The 21961-nt window shown below is 59.4% G+C and overlaps 1 protein-coding gene across 3 annotated transcripts in view; it reads right to left on the bottom strand.

The window, feature by feature from the left end:
- The window catches only part of adcy3a (adenylate cyclase 3a), a 459057-nt gene that overhangs the window by 141052 nt on the left and 296044 nt on the right, over positions 1-21961 (bottom strand). For all 3 annotated transcript variants that reach the window (XM_072515495.1, XM_072515496.1, XM_072515491.1), the window contains one exon: positions 13124-13380. In XM_072515495.1, the coding sequence (XP_072371596.1) occupies positions 13124-13380 (257 nt within the window). The remainder of the gene's footprint in view (positions 1-13123; positions 13381-21961) is intronic.

Raw genomic sequence — 21961 nt, 5'->3', positions numbered from 1 at the left:
TGTAGAGGGAGCTTTACTCTGTATCTAACCATGTGCTGTACCTGTCCTGGGAGTGTTTGATGGGGACAGTGTAGAGGGAGCTTTACTCTGTATCTAACCCCGTGCTGTACCTGTCCTGGGAGTGTTTGATGCGGACAGTGCAGAGGGAGCTTTACTCTGTATCTAACCCCGTGCTGTACCTGTCCTGGGAGTGTTTGATGGGGACAGTGTAGAGGGAACTTTATTCTGTATCTAACCCCGTGCTGTACCTGTCCTGGGAGTGTTTGATGCGGACAGTGCAGAGGGAGCTGTACTCTGTATCTAACACCGTGCTGTACCTGTCCTGGGAGTGTTTGATGGAGACAGTGTAGAGGGAGCTTTACTCTGTGTCTAACCCCGTGCTGTACCTGTCCTGGGAGTGTTTGATGGAGACAGTGTAGAGGGAGCTTTACTCTGTGTCTAACCCCGTGCTGTACCTGTCCTGGGAGTGTTTGATGGGGACAGTGTAGAGGGAGCTTTACTCTGTATCTAACCCCGTGCTGTACCTGTCCCGGGAGTGTTTGATGGGGACAGTGTAGAGGGAGCTTTACTCTGTATCTAACACCGTGCAGTACCTGTCCTGGGAGTGTTTGATGGGGGCAGTGTAGATGGAGATTTACTCTGAATCTAACCCCGTGCTGTACCTGTCCTGGGAGTGTTTGATGGGGACAGTGTAGTGGGAGATTTACTCTGAATCTAACCCCGTGCTGTACCTGTCCTGGGAGTGTTTGATGGGGACAGTGTAGAGGGAGCTTTACTCTGTATCTAACCCCGTGCTGTACCTGTCCTGGGAGTGTTTGATGGGGCAGTGTAGAGGGAGCTTTACTCTGTATCTAACCCCGTGCTGTACCTGTCTTGGAGTGTTTGATGGGGACAGTGTAGAGGGAGCTTTACTCTGTATCTAACCCCGTGCTGTACCTGTCCTGAGAGTGTTTGATGGGGACAGTGTAGAGGGAGCTTTACTCTGTATCTAACCCCGTGCTGTAGCTGTCCTGGGAGTGTTTGATGGGGTCAGTGTAGAGGAAGCTTTACTCTGTATATAACCCCGTGCTGTAGCTGTCCTGGGAGTGTTTGATGGGGTCAGTGTAGAGGAAGCTTTACTCTGTATATAACCCCGTGCTGTATCTGTCCTGGGAGTGTTTGATGGGGACAGTGTAGAGGGAGCTTTACTCTGTATCTAACCATGTGCTGTACCTGTCCTGGGAGTGTTTGATGGGGACAGTGTAGAGGGAGTTTTACTCTGTATCTAACCCCGTGCTGTACCTGTCCTGGGAGTGTTTGATGCGGACAGTGCAGAGGGAGCTTTACTCTGTATCTAACCCCGTGCTGTACCTGTCCTGGGAGTGTTTGATGGGGACAGTGTAGAGGGAACTTTACTCTGTATCTAACCCCGTGCTCTACCTGTTTGGGAGTGTTTGATGCGGACAGTGCAGAGGGAGCTGTACTCTGTATCTAACACCGTGCTGTACCTGTCCTGGGAGTGTTTGATGGAGACAGTGTAGAGGGAGCTTTACTCTGTGTCTAACCCCGTGCTGTACCTGTCCTGGGAGTGTTTGATGGAGACAGTGTAGAGGGAGCTTTACTCTGTGTCTAACCCCGTGCTGTACCTGTCCTGGGAGTGTTTGATGGGGACAGTGTAGAGGGAGCTTTACTCTGTATCTAACACCGTGCAGTACCTGTCCTGGGAGTGTTTGATGGGGGCAGTGTAGATGGAGATTTACTCTGAATCTAACCCCGTGCTGTACCTGTCCTGGGAGTGTTTGATGGGGACAGTGTAGTGGGAGATTTACTCTGAATCTAACCCCGTGCTGTACCTGTCCTGGGAGTGTTTGATGGGGACAGTGTAGAGGGAGCTTTACTCTGTATCTAACCCCGTGCTGTACCTGTCCTGGGAGTGTTTGATGGGGCAGTGTAGAGGGAGCTTTACTCTGTATCTAACCCCGTGCTGTACCTGTCTTGGAGTGTTTGATGGGGACAGTGTAGAGGGAGCTTTACTCTGTATCTAACCCCGTGCTGTACCTGTCCTGAGAGTGTTTGATGGGGACAGTGTAGAGGGAGCTTTACTCTGTATCTAACCCCGTGCTGTAGCTGTCCTGGGAGTGTTTGATGGGGTCAGTGTAGAGGAAGCTTTACTCTGTATATAACCCCGTGCTGTATCTGTCCTGGGAGTGTTTGATGGGGACAGTGTAGAGGGAGCTTTACTCTGTATCTAACCATGTGCTGTACCTGTCCTGGGAGTGTTTGATGGGGACAGTGTAGAGGGAACTTTACTCTGTATCTAACCCCGTGCTGTACATGTCCTGGGAGTGTTTGATGGGGACAGTGTAGAGGGAGCTTTACTCTGTATCTAACCCCGTGCTGTACCTGTCCTGGGAGTGTTTGATGGGGACAGTGTAGAGGGAGCTTTACTCTGTATCTAACCCCGTGCTGTACCTGTCCTGGGAGTGTTTGATGGGGACAGTGTAGAGGGAGCTTTACTCTGTATCTAACCCCGTTCTGTACCTGTCCTGGGAGTGTTTGATGGGGACAGTGTAGAGGGAGCTTTACTCTGTATCTAACGCCGTGCTGTACCTGTCCTGGGAGTGTTTGATGGGGACAGTGTAGAGGGAGCTTTACTCTGTATCTAACCCCGTGCTGTACCTGTCCTGGGAGTGTTTGATGGGGACAGTGTAGAGGGAGATTTACTCTGTATCTAACCCTGTGCTGTACCTGTCCTGGGAGTGTTTGATGGGGACAGTGCAGAGGGAGCTTTACTCTGTATCTAACCCCGTGCTGTACCTGTCCTGGGAGTGTTTGATGGGGACACTGTAGAGGGAGCTTTACTCTGTATCTAACCCCGTGCTGTACCGGTCCTGGGAGTGTTTGATGGGGACAGTGTAGTGGGAGATTTACTCTGAATCTAACCCCGTGCTGTACCTGTCCTGGGAGTGTTTGATGGGGACAGTGTAGTGGGAGATTTACTCTGAATCTAACCCCGTGCTGTACCTGTCCTGGGAGTGTTTGATGGGGACAGTGTAGAGGGAGCTTTACGCTGTATCTAACCCCGTGCTGTACCTGTCCTGGGAGTGTTTGATGGGGCAGTGTAGAGGGAGCTTTACTCTGTATCTAACCCCGTGCTGTACCTGTCTTGCAGTGTTTGATGGGGACAGTGTAGAGGGAGCTTTACTCTGTATCTAACCCCGTGCTGTACCTGTCCTGGGAGTGTTTGATGGGGACAGTGTAGAGGGAGCTTTACTCTGTATCTACCCCCGTGCTGTAGCTGTCCTGGGAGTGTTTGATGGGGTCAGTGTAGAGGAAGCTTTACTCTGTATATAACCCCGTGCTGTATCTGTCCTGGGAGTGTTTGATGGGGACAGTGTAGAGGGAGCTTTACTCTGTATCTAACCCTGTGCTGTACCTGTCCTGGGAGTGTTTGATGGGGACAGTGTAGAGAGAACTTTACTCTGTATCTAACCCCGTGCTGTACATGTCCTGGGAGTGTTTGATGGGGACAGTGTAGAGGGAGCTTTACTCTGTATCTAACCCCGTTCTGTACCTGTCCTGGGAGTGTTTGATGGGGACAGTGTAGAGGGAGCTTTACTCTGTATCTAACCCCGTGCTGTACCTGTCCTGGGAGTGTTTGATGGGGACAGTGTAGAGGGAGCTTTACTCTGTATCTAACCCCGTTCTGTACCTGTCCAGGGAGTGTTTGATGGGGACAGTGTAGAGGGAGCTTTACTCTGTATCTAACGCCCTGCTGTACCTGTCCTGGGAGTGTTTGATGGGGACAGTGTAGAGGGAGCTTTACTCTGTATCTAACCCCGTGCTGTACCTGTCCTGGGAGTGTTTGATGGGGACAGTGTAGAGGGAGCTTTACTCTGTATCTAACCCTGTGCTGTACCTGTCCTGGGAGTGTTTGATGGGGACAGTGCAGAGGGAGCTTTACTCTGTATCTACCCCCGTGCTGTACCTGTCCTGGGAGTGTTTGATGGGGACACTGTAGAGGGAGCTTTACTCTGTATCTAACCCCGTGCTGTACCGGTCCTGGGAGTGTTTGATGGGGACAGTGTAGTGGGAGATTTACTCTGAATCTAACCCCGTGCTGTACCTGTCCTGGGAGTGTTTGATGGGGACAGTGTAGAGGGAGATTTACTCTGTATATAACCCCATGCTGCACCTGTCCTGGGAGTGTTTGATGGGGACAGTGTAGAGGGAGCTTTACTCTGTATCTAACCATGTGCTGTACCTGACCTGGGAGTGTTTGATGGGGACAGTGTAGAGGGAGCTTTACTCTGTGTCTAACCCCGTGCTGTACCTGTCCTGGGAGTGTTTGAAGGGACAGTGTAGAGGGAGCTTTACTCTGTATCTAACCCCGTGCTGTACCTGTCCTGGGAGTGTTTGATGGGGACAGTGTAGAGGGAGCTTTACTCTGCATCTAACTCTGTGCTGTACCTGTCCTGGGAGTGTTTGATGGGGACAGTGCAGAGGGAGCTTTACTCTGTATCTAACCCCGTGCTGTACCTGTCCTGGGAGTGTTTGATGGGGACACTGTAGAGGGAACTTTACACTGTATCTAACCCTGTGCTGTACCTGTCCTGGGAGTGTTTGATGGGGACAGTGCAGAGGGAGCTTTACTCTGTATCTAACCCCGTGCTGTACCGGTCCTGGGAGTGTTTGATGGGGACACTGTCGAGGGAACTTTACACTGTATCTAACCCTGTGCTGTACCTGTCCTGGGAGTGTTTGATGGGGACAGTGTCGAGGGGGCTTTCCTCTGTATCTAACCCCGTGCTGCACCTGTCTTGGGAGTGTTTGATGGGGACAGTGTAGAGGGAGCTTTACTCTGTATCTAACCCCGTGCTGTCCCTGTCCTGGGAGTGTTTGATGGGGACAGTGTAGAGGGAGCTTTACTCTGTATCTAACCCCGTGCTGTACCTGTCCTGGGAGTGTTTGATGGGGACAGTGTAGAGGGAGCTTTACTCTGAATCTAACCCCGTGCTGTACCTGTCCTGGGAGTGTTTGATGGGGACAGTGTAGAGGGAGATTTACTCTGTATATAACCCCATGCTGCACCTGTCCTGGGAGTGTTTGATGGGGACAGTGTAGAGGGAGCTTTACTCTGTATCTAACCATGTGCTGTACCTGACCTGGGAGTGTTTGATGGGGACAGTGTAGAGGGAGCTTTACTCTGTGTCTAACCCCGTGCTGTACCTGTCCTGGGAGTGTTTGAAGGGACAGTGTAGAGGGAGCTTTACTCTGTATCTAACCCCGTGCTGTACCTGTCCTGGGAGTGTTTGATGGGGACAGTGTAGAGGGAGCTTTACTCTGCATCTAACTCTGTGCTGTACCTGTCCTGGGAGTGTTTGATGGGGACAGTGCAGAGGGAGCTTTACTCTGTATCTAACCCCGTGCTGTACCTGTCCTGGGAGTGTTTGATGGGGACACTGTAGAGGGAACTTTACACTGTATCTAACCCTGTGCTGTACCTGTCCTGGGAGTGTTTGATGGGGACAGTGCAGAGGGAGCTTTACTCTGTATCTAACCCCGTGCTGTACCGGTCCTGGGAGTGTTTGATGGGGACACTGTCGAGGGAACTTTACACTGTATCTAACCCTGTGCTGTACCTGTCCTGGGAGTGTTTGATGGGGACAGTGTCGAGGGGGCTTTCCTCTGTATCTAACCCCGTGCTGCACCTGTCTTGGGAGTGTTTGATGGGGACAGTGTAGAGGGAGCTTTACTCTGTATCTAACCCCGTGCTGTCCCTGTCCTGGGAGTGTTTGATGGGGACAGTGTAGAGGGAGCTTTACTCTGTATCTAACCCCGTGCTGTACCTGTCCTGGGAGTGTTTGATGGGGACAGTGTAGAGGGAGCTTTACTCTGAATCTAACCCCGTGCTGTACCTGTCCTGGGAGTGTTTGATGGGGACAGTGTAGAGGGAGATTTACTCTGTATATAACCCCATGCTGCACCTGTCCTGGGAGTGTTTGATGGGGACAGTGTAGAGGGAGCTTTACTCTGTATCTAACCATGTGCTGTACCTGACCTGGGAGTGTTTGATGGGGACAGTGTAGAGGGAGCTTTACTCTGTGTCTAACCCCGTGCTGTACCTGTCCTGGGAGTGTTTGAAGGGACAGTGTAGAGGGAGCTTTACTCTGTATCTAACCCCGTGCTGTACCTGTCCTGGGAGTGTTTGATGGGGACAGTGTAGAGGGAGCTTTACTCTGCATCTAACTCTGTGCTGTACCTGTCCTGGGAGTGTTTGATGGGGACAGTGCAGAGGGAGCTTTACTCTGTATCTAACCCCGTGCTGTACCTGTCCTGGGAGTGTTTGATGGGGACACTGTAGAGGGAACTTTACACTGTATCTAACCCTGTGCTGTACCTGTCCTGGGAGTGTTTGATGGGGACAGTGCAGAGGGAGCTTTACTCTGTATCTAACCCCGTGCTGTACCGGTCCTGGGAGTGTTTGATGGGGACACTGTCGAGGGAACTTTACACTGTATCTAACCCTGTGCTGTACCTGTCCTAGGAGTGTTTGATGGGGACAGTGTCGAGGGAGCTTTCCTCTGTATCTAACCCCGTGCTGCACCTGTCTTGGGAGTGTTTGATGGGGACAGTGTAGAGGGAGCTTTACTCTGTATCTAACCCCGTGCTGTCCCTGTCCAGGCGTAATTGATGAGGACAGTGTAGAGGGAGTTTTACTCTGTATCTAACCCCGTGCTGTAACTGTCCTGGGACTGTTTGATGGGGACAGTGTAGAGGGAGCTTTACTCTGTATCTAACCCCGTGCTGTACCTGTCCTGGGAATGTTTGATGGGGACAGTGTAGAGGGAGCTTTACTCTGTATCTAACCCTGTGCTGTACCTGTCCTGGGAGTGTTTGATGGGGACAGTGTAGAGGGAGCTTTACTCTGTATCTAACCCCGTGCTGTACCTGTCCTGGGAGTGTTTGATGGGGACAGTGTAGAGGGAGCTTTACTCTGTATCTAACCCCGTGCTGTCCCTGTCCAGGCGTAATTGATGAGGACAGTGTAGAGGGAGCTTTACTCTGTATCTAACGCCGTGCTGTACCTGTCCTGGGAGTGTTTGATGGGGACAGTGTAGAGGGAGCTTTACTCTGTATCTAACCCCGTGCTGTACCTGTCCTGGGAATGTTTGATGGGGACAGTGTAGAGGGAGCTTTACTCTGTATCTAACCCTGTGCTGTACCTGTCCTGGGAGTGTTTGATGGGGACAGTGTAGAGGGAGCTTTACTCTGTATCTAACCCCGTGCTGTACCTGTCCTGGGAGTGTTTGATGGGGACAGTGTAGAGGGAGCTTTACTCTGTATCTAACCCTGTGCTGTACCTGTCCTGGGAGTGTTTGATGGGGACAGTGTAGAGGGAGCTTTACTCTGTATCTAACCCCGTGCTGTACCTGTCCTGGGACTGTTTGATGGGGACAGTGTAGAGGGAGCTTTACTCTGTATCTAACCCCGTGCTGTACCTGTCCTGGGACTGTTTGATGGGGACAGTGTAGAGGGAGCTTTATTCTGTATCTAACCCGTGCTCTACCTGTCCTGGGAGTGTTTGATGGGGCAGTGTAGAGGGAGCTTTACTCTGTATCTAACCCCGTGCTGTACCTGTCCTGGGAGTGTTTGATGGGGACAGTGTAGAGGGAGCTTTACTCTGTATCTAACCCTGTGCTGTACCTGTCCTGGGAGTGTTTGATGGGGACAGTGCAGAGGGAGCTTTACTCTGTATCTAACCCCGTGCTGTACCTGTCCTGGGAGTGTTTGATGGGGACACTGTAGAGGGAGCTTTACTCTGTATCTAACCCCGTGCTGTACCGGTCCTGGGAGTGTTTGATGGTGACAGTGTAGTGGGAGATTTACTCTGAATCTAACCCCGTGCTGTACCGGTCCTGGGAGTGTTTGATGGGGACAGTGCAGAGGGAGATTTACTCTGTATATAACCCCATGCTGTACCTGTCCTGGGAGTGTTTGATGGGGACAGTGTAGAGGGAGCTTTACTCTGTATCTAACCATGTGCTGTACCTGACCTGGGAGTGTTTGATGGGGACAGTGTAGAGGGCGCTTTACTCTGCGTCTAACCCCGTGCTGTACCTGTCCTGGGAGTGTTTGAAGGGACAGTGAAGAGGGAGCTTTACTCTGTATCTAACCCCGTGCTGTACCTGTCCTGGGAGTGTTTGATGGGGACAGTGTAGAGGGAGCTTTACTCTGCATCTAACTCTGTGCTGTACCTGTCCTGGGAGTGTTTGATGGGGACAGTGCAGAGGGAGCTTTACTCTGTATCTAACCCCGTGCTGTACCTGTCCTGGGAGTGTTTGATGGGGATGTGCAGAGGGAGCTTTACTCTGTATCTAACCCTGTGCTGTACCTGTCCTGGGAGTGTTTGATGGGGACAGTGTAGAGGGAGCTTTACTCTGTATCTAACCCCGTGCTGCACCTGTCTTGGGAGTGTTTGATGGGGACAGTGTAGAGGGAGCTTTACTCTGTATCTAACCCCGTGCTGTCCCTGTCCAGGCGTATTTGATGGGGACAGTGTAGAGGGAGCTTTACTCTGTATCTAACCCCGTGCTGTACCTGTCCTGGGACTGTTTGATGGGGACAGTGTAGAGGGAGCTTTACTCTGTATCTAACCCGTGCTCTACCTGTCCTGGGAGTGTTTGATGGGACAGTGTAGAGGGTGCTTTACTCTGTATCTAACCCCGTGCTGTACCTGTCCTGGGAGTGTTTGATGGGGACAGTGTAGTGGGAGCTTTACTCTGTATCTAACCCCGTGCTGTACCTGTCCTGGGAGTGTTTGATGGGGACAGTGTAGAGGGAGCTTTACACAAACAAAAAAGAACAAAGAAATGTACAGCACAGGAACAGGCCCTTCGGCCCTCCAAGCCTGTGCCGACCATGCTGCCCGACTCAACTACAATCTTCTACACTTCCTGGGTCCGTATCCTTCTATTCCCATCCTATTCATATATTTGTCAAGATGCCCCTTAAATGTCCCTATCGTCCCTGCTTCCACTACCTCCTCCGGTAGCAAGTTCCAGGCACCCACTACCCTCTGCGTAAAAAACTTGCCTCGTACATCTACTCTAAACCTTGCCCCTCTCACCTTAAACCTATGCCCCCTAGTAATTGACCCCTCTACCCTGGGGAAAAGCCTCTGACTATCCACTCTGTCTATGCCCCTCATAATTTTGTATACCTCTATCAGGTCTCCCCTCAACCTCCTTCGTTCCAGTGAGAACAAACCGAGTTTATTCAATCGCTCCTCATAGCTTATGCCCTCCATACCAGGCAACATTCTGGTAAATCTCTTCTGCACCCTCTCTAAAGCCTTCACATCCTTCTGGTAGAGTGGCGACCAGAATTGAACACTATACTCCAAGTGTGGCCTAACTAAGGTTCTATACAGCTGCAACATGACTTGCCAATTCTTATACTCAATGCCCCGGCCAATGAAGGCAAGCATGCCGTATGCCTTCTTGACTACCTTCTCCACCTGTGTTGCCCCTTTCAATGACCTGTGGACCTGTACTCCTCGATCTCTTTGACTTTCAATACTCTTGAGGGTTCTACCATTCACTGTATATTCCCTACCTGCATTAGCCCTTCCAAAATGCATTACCTCACATTTGTCCGGATTAAACTCCATCTGCCATCTCTCCGCCCAAGTCTCCAGACAATCTAAATCCTGCTGTATCCTCAGACAGTCCTCATCCCTATCCGCAATTCCACCAACCTTTGTGTCGTCTGCAAACTTACTAATCAGACCAGTTACATTTTCCTCCAAATCATTTATATATACTACAAACAGCAAAGGTCCCAGCACTGATCCCTGTGGAACACCACTGGTCACAGCCCTCCAATTAGAAAAGCATCCCTCCATTGCTACCCTCTGCCTTCTATGGCCTAGCCAGTTCTGTATCCACCTTGCCAGTTCACCCCTGATCCCGTGTGACTTCACCTTTTGTACTAGTCTACCATGAGGGACCTTGTCAAAGGCCTTACTGAAGTCCATATAGACAACATCTACTGCCCTACCTGCATCAATCATCTTAGTGACCTCCTCGAAAAACTCTTATCAAGTTAGTGAGACACGACCTCCCCTTCACAAAACCGTGCTGCCTCTCACTAATACGTCCATTTGCTTCCAAATGGGAGTAGATCCTGGCTCATTCTCTCCAGTAATTTCCCTACCACTGAAGTAAGGCTCACCGGCCTGTAGTTCCCGGGATTATCCTTGCTACCCTTCTTAAACAGAGGAACAACATTGGCTATTCTCCAGTCCTCCGGGACATCCCCTGAAGACAGCGAGGATCCAAAGATTTCTGTCAAGGCCTCAGCAATTTCCTCTCCAGCCTCCTTCAGTATTCTGGGGTAGATCCCATCAGGCCCTGGGGACTTATCTACCTTAATATTTTTTAAGACACCCAACACCTCGTCTTTTTGGATCACAATGTGACCCAGGCTATCTACACCCCCTTCTCCAGACTCAACATCTACCAATTCCTTCTCTTTGGTGAATACTGATGCAAAGTATTCATTTAGTACCTCGCCCATTTCATCTGGCTCCACACATAGATTCCCTTGCCTATCCTTCAGTGGGCCAACCCTTTCCCTGGCTACCCTCTTGCTTTTTATGTACGTGTAAAAAGCCTTGGGATTTTCCTTAACCCTATTTGCCAATGACTTTTCATGACCCCTTCTAGCCCTCCTGACTCCTTGCTTAAGTTCCTTCCTACTTTCCTTATATGCCACACAGGCTTCGTCTGTTCCCAGCCTTTTAGCCCTGACAAATGCCTCCTTTTTCTTTTTGACGAGGCCTACAATATCACTCGTCATCCAAGGTTCCCGAAAATTGCCGTATTTATCTTTCTTCCTCACAGGAACATGCCTGTCCTGTATTCCTTTCAACTGACACTTGAAAGCCTCCCACATGTCAGATGTTGATTTGCCCTCAAACATCCGCCCCCAATCTATGTTCTTCAGTTCCCGCCTAATATTGTTATAATTAGCCTTCCCCCAATTTAGCACATTCATCCTCGGACCACTCTTATCCTTGTCCACCAGTACTTTAAAACTTACTGAATTGTGGTCACTGTTACCAAAATGCTCCCCTACTGAAACATCTACCACCTGGCCGGGCTCATTCCCCAATACCAGGTCCAGTACCGCCCCTTCCCTAGTTGGACTGTTTACATATTGTTTTAAGAAGCCCTCCCGGATGCTCCTTACAAACTCCGCCCCGTCTAAGCCCCTGGCACTAAGTGAGTCCCAGTCAATATTGGGGAAGTTGAAGTCTCCCATCACCACAACCCTGTTGTTTTTACTCTTTTCCAAAATCTGTCTACCTATCTGCTCCTCTATCTCCCGCTGGCTGTTGGGAGGCCTGTAGTATACCCCCAACATTGTGACTGCACCCTTCTTATTCCTGATCTCTACCCATATAGCCTCACTGCCCTCTGAGGTGTCCTCTCGCAGTATAGCTGTGATATTCTCCCGAACAAGTAGCGCAACTCCGCCTCCCCTTTTACATCCCCCTCTATCCCGCCTGAAACATCTAAATCCTGGAACGTTTAGCTGCCAATCCTGCCCTTCCCTCAACCAGGTCTCTGTAATGGCAACAACATCATAGTTCCAAGTAGTAATCCAAGCTCTAAGTTCATCTGCCTTACCCGTAATGCTCCTTGCATTAAAACATATGCACTTCAGGCCACCAGACCCGCTGTGTTCAGCAACTTTTCCCCGTCTGCTCTGCCTCAGAGCCACACTGTCCCTATTCCCTAGTTCTCCCTCAATGCTCTCACCTTCTGACCTATTGCTCCCGTACCCACCCCCCTGCCATACTAGTTTAAACCCTCCCGTGTGACACTAGCAAACCTCGCGGCCAGGATATTTATGCCTCTCCGGTTTAGATGCAACCCGTCCATCTTATACAGGTCACACCTGCCCCGGAAGAGCTCCCAGTGGTCCAGATAACAGAAACCCTCCCTCCTACACCAGCTGTTTAGCCACGTGTTTGTCTGCTCTATCTTCCTATTTCTAGCCTCACTGGCACGTGGCACAGGGAGTAATCCCGAGATTACAACCCTCGAGGTCCTGTCTTTTAACTTTCTGCCTAGCTCCCTGAACTCCTGCTGCAGGACCTCATGCCCCTTCCTGCCTATGTCGTTAGTACCAATATGTACAACGACCTCTGCCTGTTTGCCCTCCCCCTTCAGGATTCCCTCTACCCGTTCGGAGACATCCTGGACTCTGTATCTAACCCGTGCTCTACCAGTCCTGGGAGTGTTTGATGGGACAGTGTAGAGGGTGCTTTACTCTGTATCTAACCCCGTGCTGTACCTGTCCTGGGAGTGTTTGATGGGGACAGTGTAGAGGGAGCTTTACTCTGTATCTAACCCCGTGCTGTACCTGTCCTGGGAGTGTTTGATGGAGGACAGTGTAGTGGGAGCTTTACTCTGTATCTAACCCCGTGCTGTACCTGTCCTGGGAGTGTTTGATGGGACAGTGTAGAGGGAGCTTTACTCTGTATCTAACCCCGTGCTGTACCTGTCCTGGGAGTGTTTGATGGGGACAGTGTAGAGGGAGCTTTACTCTGTATCTAACCCCGTGCTGTACCTGGCCTGGGAGTGTTTGATGGGGACAGTGTAGAGGGAGCTTTGCTCTGTATCTAACACCGTGCTGTACCTGTTCTGGGAGTGTTTGATGGGGACAGTGTAGAGGGAGCTTTACTCTGTATCTAACCCCGTGCTGTTGAGGATCCAGCTCTCTATCTCTCGGGTACATGGAACAGGGAAATGTCAGATCCTGAATCTATCCAACTTGTAAGCTCTCATCAGATTGTGACCCCGCCTCTGCCTCACGGGCACCCCCCCCCCGCCTCACGCCCCCCCCCTCCCCCCGCATGTCTGCCCCCCACCCCGCCCGCCTTGCTGAGTTTCACTGTTACGCCATTTCTTGAAGTCTGAATGTGCAACAGTCAAAACAGCCATGTTCCCCAATCTCTCGGAGCGTTGCACCCCAACAATCTCGCTCCGCAATACAGGGGAAGCTGATAGCTGCAGAAATAATTCTCTTTCAAACCTCAGCCCGAATATTTCTGATCGTTCCATCCACTTACTGAAATTCTTTAAATCTCTCTCGGTCATATTCGTCATAGACGTCCCTCCAGCCCAGGATACTGACCAAGCCACAACCAGCACTGATGACGAGCATCAGGAACACCTTCACCATGTGGCTAACCTGTACCAACACGGTGGTAGCGATGAGCGCCAGGACGGCGATGCAGCTGTAATATTTCGGCTGTTTCAGGCAGTTCCTGCTGCTCTCGGTGAAGTTTGCGTTCGATGAATCTCGGTAACCGTGCAGACAGCTCAGCTTGGAAAGAAAATCCCAACATTACTCAACAGCTCAGCGCCAGATCAGGAAAAACAGTTAGCAGAACAACTTATTCACCAAAATGTGCAAGTTATAACCCCCAGCAGAGCTCTCCCCTCCAGCAAAACCAACAGCCTAACCCTTCCCAAACCACCCATAACATGATCCTCACCATAACCCGCGACCTCATCTAAACCCGCGCTCTCACCCCCGCCGTAATCCCCACCGTAAACCCCGCCGTAACCCCCGCCGTAACCCAAACTCGCACCGTAACCCCCGCCCTCGCCGTAACCCCCGCCCTCGCCGTAACCCCCGCCCTCGACGTAACCCGCGCTCTCACCCCCGCCGTAACCCCCGCCGTAAACCCCGCCGTAACCCACGCCCTCGCCGTAACCCCCGCCCTCGCCGTAACCCCCGCCCTCGCCGTAACCCCCGCCCTCGCCGTAAACCCCGCCCTCGCCGTAACCCCCGCCCTCACCGTAACCCCCGCCCTCGCCGTAACCCCCGCCCTCGCCGTAACCCACACTCGTGCCGTAACCCCGCCCTCGCCGTAACCCCCGCCCTCGTCGTAACCCCCGCCCTCGCCGAAACCCCCGCCCTCGCCGTAACCCCCGCCCTCGCCGTAACCCCCGCCCTCGCCGTAACCCCCACCCTCGCCGTAACCCCCGCCCTCGCCGTAACCCCCGCCGTAACCCCCGCCCTCGCCGTAACCCACGCACTCGCCGTAACCCACGCCCTCGCCGTAACCCCCGCCCTCGCCGTAAACCCCGCCCTCGCCGTAACCCCCGCCCTCACCGTAACCCCCGCCCTCGCCGTAACCCCCGCCCTCGCCGTAACCCACACTCGTGCCGTAACCCCGCCCTCGCCGTAACCCCCGCCCTCGTCGTAACCCCCGACCTCGCCGAAACCCCCGCCCTCGCCGTAACCCCCGCCCTCGCCGTAACCCCCGCCCTCGCCGTAACCCCCACCCTCGCCGTAACCCCCGCCCTCGCCGTAACCCCCGCCGTAACCCCCGCCCTCGCCGTAACCCACGCCCTCGCCGTAACCCACGCCCTCGCCGTAACCCACGCCCTCGTCGTAACCTACACTCGCGCCGTAACCCACACCCTCGCCGTAACCCACGCCCTCGCCGTAACCCACGCCCTCGCCGTAACCCACGCCCTCGCCGTAACCCCCGCCCTCGCCGTAACCCACACCCCCGCCCTCGCTGTAACCCACACCCTCGCCGTAACCCCCGCCCTCGCCGTAACCCCCGCCCTCGCCGTAACCCCCGCCCTCGCCGTAAACCCCGCCCTCGCCATAACCCCCGCCCTCGCCGTAACCCACGCCCTCGCCGTAACCCCCACCCTCGCCGTAACCCCCGCCCTCGCCGTAACCCACACCCCCGTCCTCGCCGTAACCTCCGCCCTCGCCGTAACCCCCGCCCTCGCCGTAACCCCCGCCCTCGCCGTAAACCCCGCCCTCGCCGTAACCCCCGCCCTCGCCATAACCCCCGCCCTCGCCGTAACCCCCGTCCTCGCCGTAACCTCGCCCTCGCCGTAACCCCCGCCCTCGCCGTAACCCCCGCCCTCGCCATAAACCCCGCCCTCGCCGTAACCCCCGCCCTCGCCGTAGCCCACGCCCTCGCCGTAACCCACGCCCTCGTCGTAACCCACACTCGCGTCGTAACCCACACTCGCGCCGTAACCCACACCCCCGCCCTCGCCGTAACCCACGCCCTCGCCGTAGCCCACGCCCTCGCCGTAACCCACGCCCTCGTCGTAACCCACACTCGCGTCGTAACCCACACTCGCGCCGTAACCCACACCCCCACCCTCGCCGTAACCCACGCCCTCCCCGTAACCCACGGCCTCACAGTAACCCCCGCCCTCGCCGTAACCCCCGCCCTCGTCGTAACCCCCGCCCTCGCCGTAACCCCCGCCCTCGCCGTAACTCCCGCCCTCGCCGTAACCCCCGCCCTCGCCGTAACCCCCGCCCTCGCCGTAACCCCCGCCCTCGCCGTAACCCCCGCCCTCGCCGTAACCCACACCGCCGCCCTCGCCGTAACCCCCGCCCTAGCCGTAACCCCCGCCCTCGCCGTAACCCCCGCCCTCGCCGTAACCCCCGCCCTCGCCGTAACCCACACCGCCGCCCTCGCCGTAACCCCCACCCTCGTCGTAACCCCCGCCCTCGCCGTAACCCCCGCCCTCGCCGTAACCCCCGCCCTCGCCGTAACCCCCGCCCTCGCCGTAACCCCCGCCCTCGCCGTAACCCCCGCCCTCGCCGTAACCCCCGCCCTCGCCGTAACCCCCGCCCTCGCCGTAACCCACACCCCCGTCCTCGCCGTAACCCCGCCCTCGCCGTAACCAACGCCCTCGCTGTAACCCCCGCCCTCGCCGTAACCCCCGCCCTTGCCGTAACCCCCGCCCTCGCCGTAACCCACGCCCTCGCCGTAATCCCCGCCCTCGCCGTAACCCCCGCCCTCGCCGTAACCCACACCCCCGTCCTCGCCGTAACCTCCGCCCTCGCCGTAACCCCCGCCCTCGCCGTAACACCCGCCCTCGCCGTAACCCCCGCCCTCGCCGTAACCCCCGCCCTCGCCGTAACCCACACCCCCGTCCTCGCCGTAACCTCCGCCCTCGCCGTAACCCCCGCCCTCGCCGTACCCCCGCCCTCGCCGTAACCCCTGCCCTCGCCGTAACCCACACCCCCGTCCTCGCCGTAACCCACGCCCTCGCCGTAACCCTTACCAAACCACCCATAACATGATCCTCACCATAACCCGCGACCTCATCTAAACCCGCGCTCTCACCCCCGCCGTAACCCTCGCCGTAACCCAAACTCGCGCCGTAACCCCCGCCCTCGCCGTAACCCCCGCCCTCGCCGTAACCCCCGCCCTCGCCGTAACCAACGCCCTCGCCGTAACCCACGCCCTCGCCATAACCCACACTCGCGCCGTAACCCCGCCCTCGCCGTAACCCCCGCCCTCGCCGTAACCCCCGCCCTCGCCGTAACCCCCGCCCTCGCCGTAACCCACGCCCTCGCCGTAACCCACGCCCTCGCCGTAACCCACTCCGTAACCCCCACCATCGCCGTAACCCCCGCCCTCGCCGTAACCCCCGCCCTCGCCGTAACCCACGCCCTCGCCGTAACCCCCGCCCTCGCCGTAACCCCCTCCCTCGCCGTAACCCACGCCCTCGCTGTAACCCCCGCCCTCGCCGTAACGCACACCCCCGCCCTCGCTGTATCCCACGCCCTCGCCGTAACCCCCGCCCTCGCCGTAACCCCCGCCCTCGCCGCAACCCCCGCCCTCGCCGTAACCCACGCCCTCGCCGTAACCTCCGCCCTCGCCGTAACCCCCGCCCTCGCCGTAACCCCCGCCCTCGCCGTAACCCACACCCTCGCCGTAAACCCCGCCCTCGCCGTAACCCCCGCTCTCACCGTAACCCACGCCCTCGCCGTAACCCCCGCCCTCGCCGTAACCCACGCCCCCGCCATAACCCACGCCCCCGCCCTCGCCGTAACCCACGCCCTCGCCGTAACCCACGCCCTCGCCGTAACCCACGCCATCGCCGTAACCACCGCCCTCGCCGTAACCCACACCCCCGCCCTCGCTGTAACCCACGCCCTCGCCGTAACCCCGCCCTCGCCATAACCCCCGCCCTCGCCATAACCCACGCCCTCGCCGTAACCCCCGCCCTCGCCGTAACCCCCGCCCACGCCGTAACCCACACCCCCGTCCTCGCCGTAACCTCCGCCCTCGCCGTAACCCCCGCCCTCGCCGCAACCCCCGCCCTCGCCGTAACCCCCGCCCTCGCTGTAACCCACGCCCTCGCCGTAACCCACCCCCCCGCCGTAACCCACGCCCTCGCCGTAACCCACCCCCACGCCCTCGCCGTAACCCACACCCCCGCCGTAATGCCCGCCCCCGCCGTAACCCCCGCCCTCGCCGTAACCCCCGCACTCGCCTTAACCCCCGCCCTCGCCGTAACCCACGCCCTCGCCGTAACCCACGCCCTCGCCGTAATCCACGCCCTCGCCGTAACTCCCGCCCTCGCCGTAACCCACACCCCCGCCCTTGCCGTAACCCACGCCCTCGCCGTAACCCACGCCCTCCCCGTAACCCACGCCCTCGCCGTAACCCACGCCCTCCCCGTAACCCCCGCCCTCGCCGTAACCCACGCCCCCGCCATAACCCACGCCCTCGCCGTAACCCACGCCCTCCCCGTAACCCCCGCCCTCGCCGTAACCCACGCCCTCCCCGTAACCCCCGCCCTCGCCGTAACCCCCGCCCTCGCCGTAACCCACGCCCCCGCCATAACCCACGCCCTCCCCGTAACCCCCGCACTCGCCTTAACCCCCGCCCTCGCCGTAACCCACGCCCTCCCCGTAACCCACGCCCCCGCCATAACCCACGCCCTCGCCGTAACTCCCGCCCTCGCCGTAACCCACACCCCCGCCCTCGCCGTAACCCCCGCCCTCGCCATAACCCACACCCCCGCCCTCGCCGTAACCCACGCCCTCGCCGTAACCCATACTCGCGCCGTAACTCCCGCCCTCGCCGTAACCCACGCCCTCGCCGTAACCCATACTCGCGCCGTAACTCCCGCCCTCGCCGTAACCCACGCCCTCGCCGTAACCCCCACCCTCGCCGTAACCCATACTCGCGCCGTAACCCCCGCCCTCGCCGTAACCCCCGCCCTCGCCGTAACCCACGCCCTCGCCGTAACCCACGCCCCCGCGCCGTAACCCCCGCCTTCGCCGTAACCCACGCCCTCGCCGTAACCCCCGCCCTCGCCGTAACCCCCGCCCTCGCCGTAACCCCCGCCCTCGCCGTAACCCCCGCCCTCGCCGTAACCCCCGCCCTCGCCGTAACCCCCGCCCTCGCCGTAACCCCCGCCCTCGCCGTAACCCCCGCCCTCGCCGTAACCCCCGCCCTCGACGTAACTCACGCCCTCGCCGTAACCCCCGCCCTCGCCGTAACCCCCGCCCTCGCCGTAACCCCCGCCCTCGCCGTAACCCACGCCCTCGCCGTAACCCCCGCCCTCGACGTAACTCACGCCCTCGCCGTAACCCCCGCCCACGCCGTAACCCCCGCCCTCGCCGTAACCCCCGCCCTCGCCGTAACCCCCGCCCTCGCCGTAACCCCCGCCCACGCCGTAACCCCCGCCCTCGCCGTAACCCCCGCCCACGCCGTAACCCCCGCCCACGCCGTAACCCCCGCCCTCGCCGTAACCCCCGCCCTCGCCGTAACCCCCGCCCTCGCCGTAACCCCCGCCCTCGCCGTAACCCACACTCGCGCCGTAACCCCCGCCCTCGCCGTAACCCACGCCCTCGCCGTAACCCCCGCCCTCGCCGTAACCCACGCCCTCGCCGTAACACACACTCGCGCCGTAACCCATACTCGCGCCGTAACCCCCGCCCTCGCCGTAACCCCCGCCCTCGCCGTAACCCCCGCCCTCGCCATAACCCCCGCCCTCGCCATAACCCACACCCTCGCCGTAACCCACACCCTCGCCGTAACCCCCGCCCTCGCCATAACCCACACCCTCGCCGTAACCCCCGCCCTCGCCATAACCCCCGCCCTCGCCGTAACCCCCGCCCTCGCCATAACCCCCGCCCTCGCCATAACCCCCGCCCTCGCCATAACCCCCGCCCTCGCCATAACCCCCGCCCTCGCCATAACCCCCGCCCTCGCCATAACCCCCGCCCTCGCCATAACCCCCGCCCTCGCCGTAACCCACGCCATCGCCGTAACCCCCGCCCTCGCCGTAACCCCCGCCCTCGCCGTAACCCCCGCCCTCGCCGTAACCCACCCCCTCGCCGTAACCCCCGCCCTCGCCGTAACCCCCGCCCTCGCCATAACCCCCGCCCTCGCCATAACCCCCGCCCTCGCCGTAACCCCCGCCCTCGCCGTAACCCCCGCCCTCGCCGTAACCCCCGCCCTCGCCATAACCCCCGCCCTCGCCATAACCCCCGCCCTCGCCGTAACCCCCGCCCTCGCCATAACCCCCGCCCTCGCCATAACCCCCGCCCTCGCCATAACCCCCGCCCTCGCCATAACCCCCGCCCTCGCCATAACCCACACACGCGCCGTAACCCCCGCCCTCGCCATAACCCCCGCCCTCGCCGTAACCCCCGCCCTCGCCATAACCCCCGCCCTCGCCATAACCCCCGCCCTCGCCATAACCCCCGCCCTCGCCATAACCCACACACGCGCCGTAACCCCCGCCCTCGCCATAACCCCCGCCCTCGCCGTAACCCCCGCCCTCGCCGTAACCCCCGCCCTCGCCGTAACCCCCGCCCTCGCCATAACCCCCGCCCTCGCCGTAACCCCCGCCCTCGCCATAACCCACACACGCGCCGTAACCCCCGCCCTCGCCATAACCCCCGCCCTCGCCGTAACCCCCGCCCTCGCCATAACCCCCGCCCTCGCCATAACCCCCGCCCTCGCCATAACCCACACACGCGCCGTAACCCCCGCCCTCGCCATAACCCACACACGCGCCGTAACCCCCGCCCTCGCCATAACCCCCGCCCTCGCCGTAACCCCCGCCATCGCCGTAACCCCCGCCCTCGCCATAACCCACGCCATCGCCGTAACCCCCGCCCTCGCCGTAACCCCCGCCATCGCCGTAACCCCCGCCCTCGCCATAACCCACGCCATCGCCGTAACCCCCGCCATCGCCGTAACCCCCGCCCTCGCCATAACCCACGCCATCGCCGTAACCCCCGCCCTCGCCATAACCCACGCCATCGCCGTAAGCCCCGCCCTCGCCATAACCCACGCCATCGCCGTAACCCCCGCCATCGCCGTAACCCCCGCCCTCGCCATAACCCACGCCCTCGCCGTAACCCCCGCCCTCGCCGTAACCCCCGCCCTCGCCGTAACCCCCGCCCTCGCCGTAACCCCCGCCCTCGCCGTAACCCCCGCCCTCGCCGTAACCCCCGCCCTTGCCGTAACCCCCGCTCTCGCCATAACCCACGCCATCGCCGTAACCCACGCCATCGCCGTAACCCCCGGCCTCGCCGTAACCCACGCCATCGCCATAACCCCCGCCCTCGCCGTAACCCCCGCCCTCGCCGTAACCCACGCCCTCGCCGTAACCCACGCCATCGCCGTAACCCCCGCCCTCGCCGTAACCCCCGCCCTCGCCGTAACCCCCGCCCTCGCCGTAACCCCCGCCCTCGCCGTAACCCCCGCCCTCGCCGTAACTCACACCCTCGCCGTAACCCCCGCCCTCGCCGTAACCCCCGCCCTCGCCGTAACCCCCGCCCTCGCCGTAACCCCCGCCCTCGCCGTAACCCCCGCCCTCGCCGTAACCCCCGCCCTCGCCGTAACCCCCGCCCTCGCCGTAACCCCCGCCCTCGCCGTAACCCCCGCCCTCGCCGTAACCCCCGCCCTCGCCGTAACCCCCGCCCTCGCCGTAACCCCCACCCTCGCCGTAACCCATACTCGCGCCGTAACCCCCGCCCTCGCCGTAACCCATACTCGCGCCGTAACCCCCGCCCTCGCCGTAACCCCCGCCCTCGCCGTAACCCCCGCCCTCGCCGTAACCCCCGCCCTCGCCGTAACCCCCGCCCTCGCCGTAACCCCCGCCCTCGCCGTAACCCCCGCCCTCGCCGTAACCCCCGCCCTCGCCGTAACCCCCGCCCTCGCCGTAACTCACACCCTCGCCGTAACCCCCGCCCTCGCCGTAACCCCCGCCCTCGCCGTAACCCACGCCCTCGCCGTAACCCACACCCTCGCCGTAACCCACACCCTCGCCGTAACCCCCGCCCTCGCCGTAACCCACGCCCTCGCCGTAACCCACGCCCTCGCCGTAACCCATACTCGCGCCGTAACCCCCACCCTCGCCGTAAACCCCGCCCTCGCCGTAACCCCCGCCCTCGCCGTAACCCCCGCCCTCGCCGTAACCCCCGCCCTCGCCGTAACCCACGCCCTCGCCGTAACCCCCGCCCTCGCCGTAACCCCCGCCCTCGCCGTAACCCACGCCCTCGCCGTAACCCACGCCCTCGCCGTAACCCCCGCCCTCGCCGTAACCCACGCCCTCGCCGTAACCCACGCCCTCGCCGTAACCCCCGGCCTCGCCGTAACCCACGCCCTCGCCGTAACCCCCGCCCTCGCCGTAACCCCCGCCCTCGCCGTAATCCACGCCCTCGCCGTAACCCCCGCCCACGCCGTAACCCCCGCCCTCGCCGTAACCCCCGCCCTCGCCGTAACCCCCGCCCTCGCCGTAGGCCCCGCCCCCGCCGTAACCCCCGCCCTCGCCGTAACGCCCACCCTCGCCGTAACCCCTGCCCTCGCCGTAACCCACGCCCTCGCCGTAACCCCTGCCCTCGCCGTAACCCACGCCCTCGCCGTAACCCACGCCCTCGCCGTAACCCCCGCCCTCGCCGTAACCCCCGCCCTCGCCGTAACCCCCGCCCTCGCCGTAACCCCCACCCTCGCCGTAACCCCCGCCCTCGCCGTAACCCCCACCCTCGCCGTAACCCCCGCCCTCGCCGTAACCCCCGCCCTCGCCGTAACCCCCGCCCTCGCCATAACCCCCGCCCTCGCCATAACCCCCGCCCTCGCCATAACCCATACTCGCGCCGTAAC

This window comes from Scyliorhinus torazame, chromosome 1, assembly GCF_047496885.1.
Source record: "Scyliorhinus torazame isolate Kashiwa2021f chromosome 1, sScyTor2.1, whole genome shotgun sequence".
Classification (NCBI taxonomy): Eukaryota; Metazoa; Chordata; class Chondrichthyes; order Carcharhiniformes; family Scyliorhinidae; genus Scyliorhinus; species Scyliorhinus torazame.
Note: the sequence above shows the minus strand (reverse complement) of the source record. Positions and strands in the feature narration are given on the sequence as shown.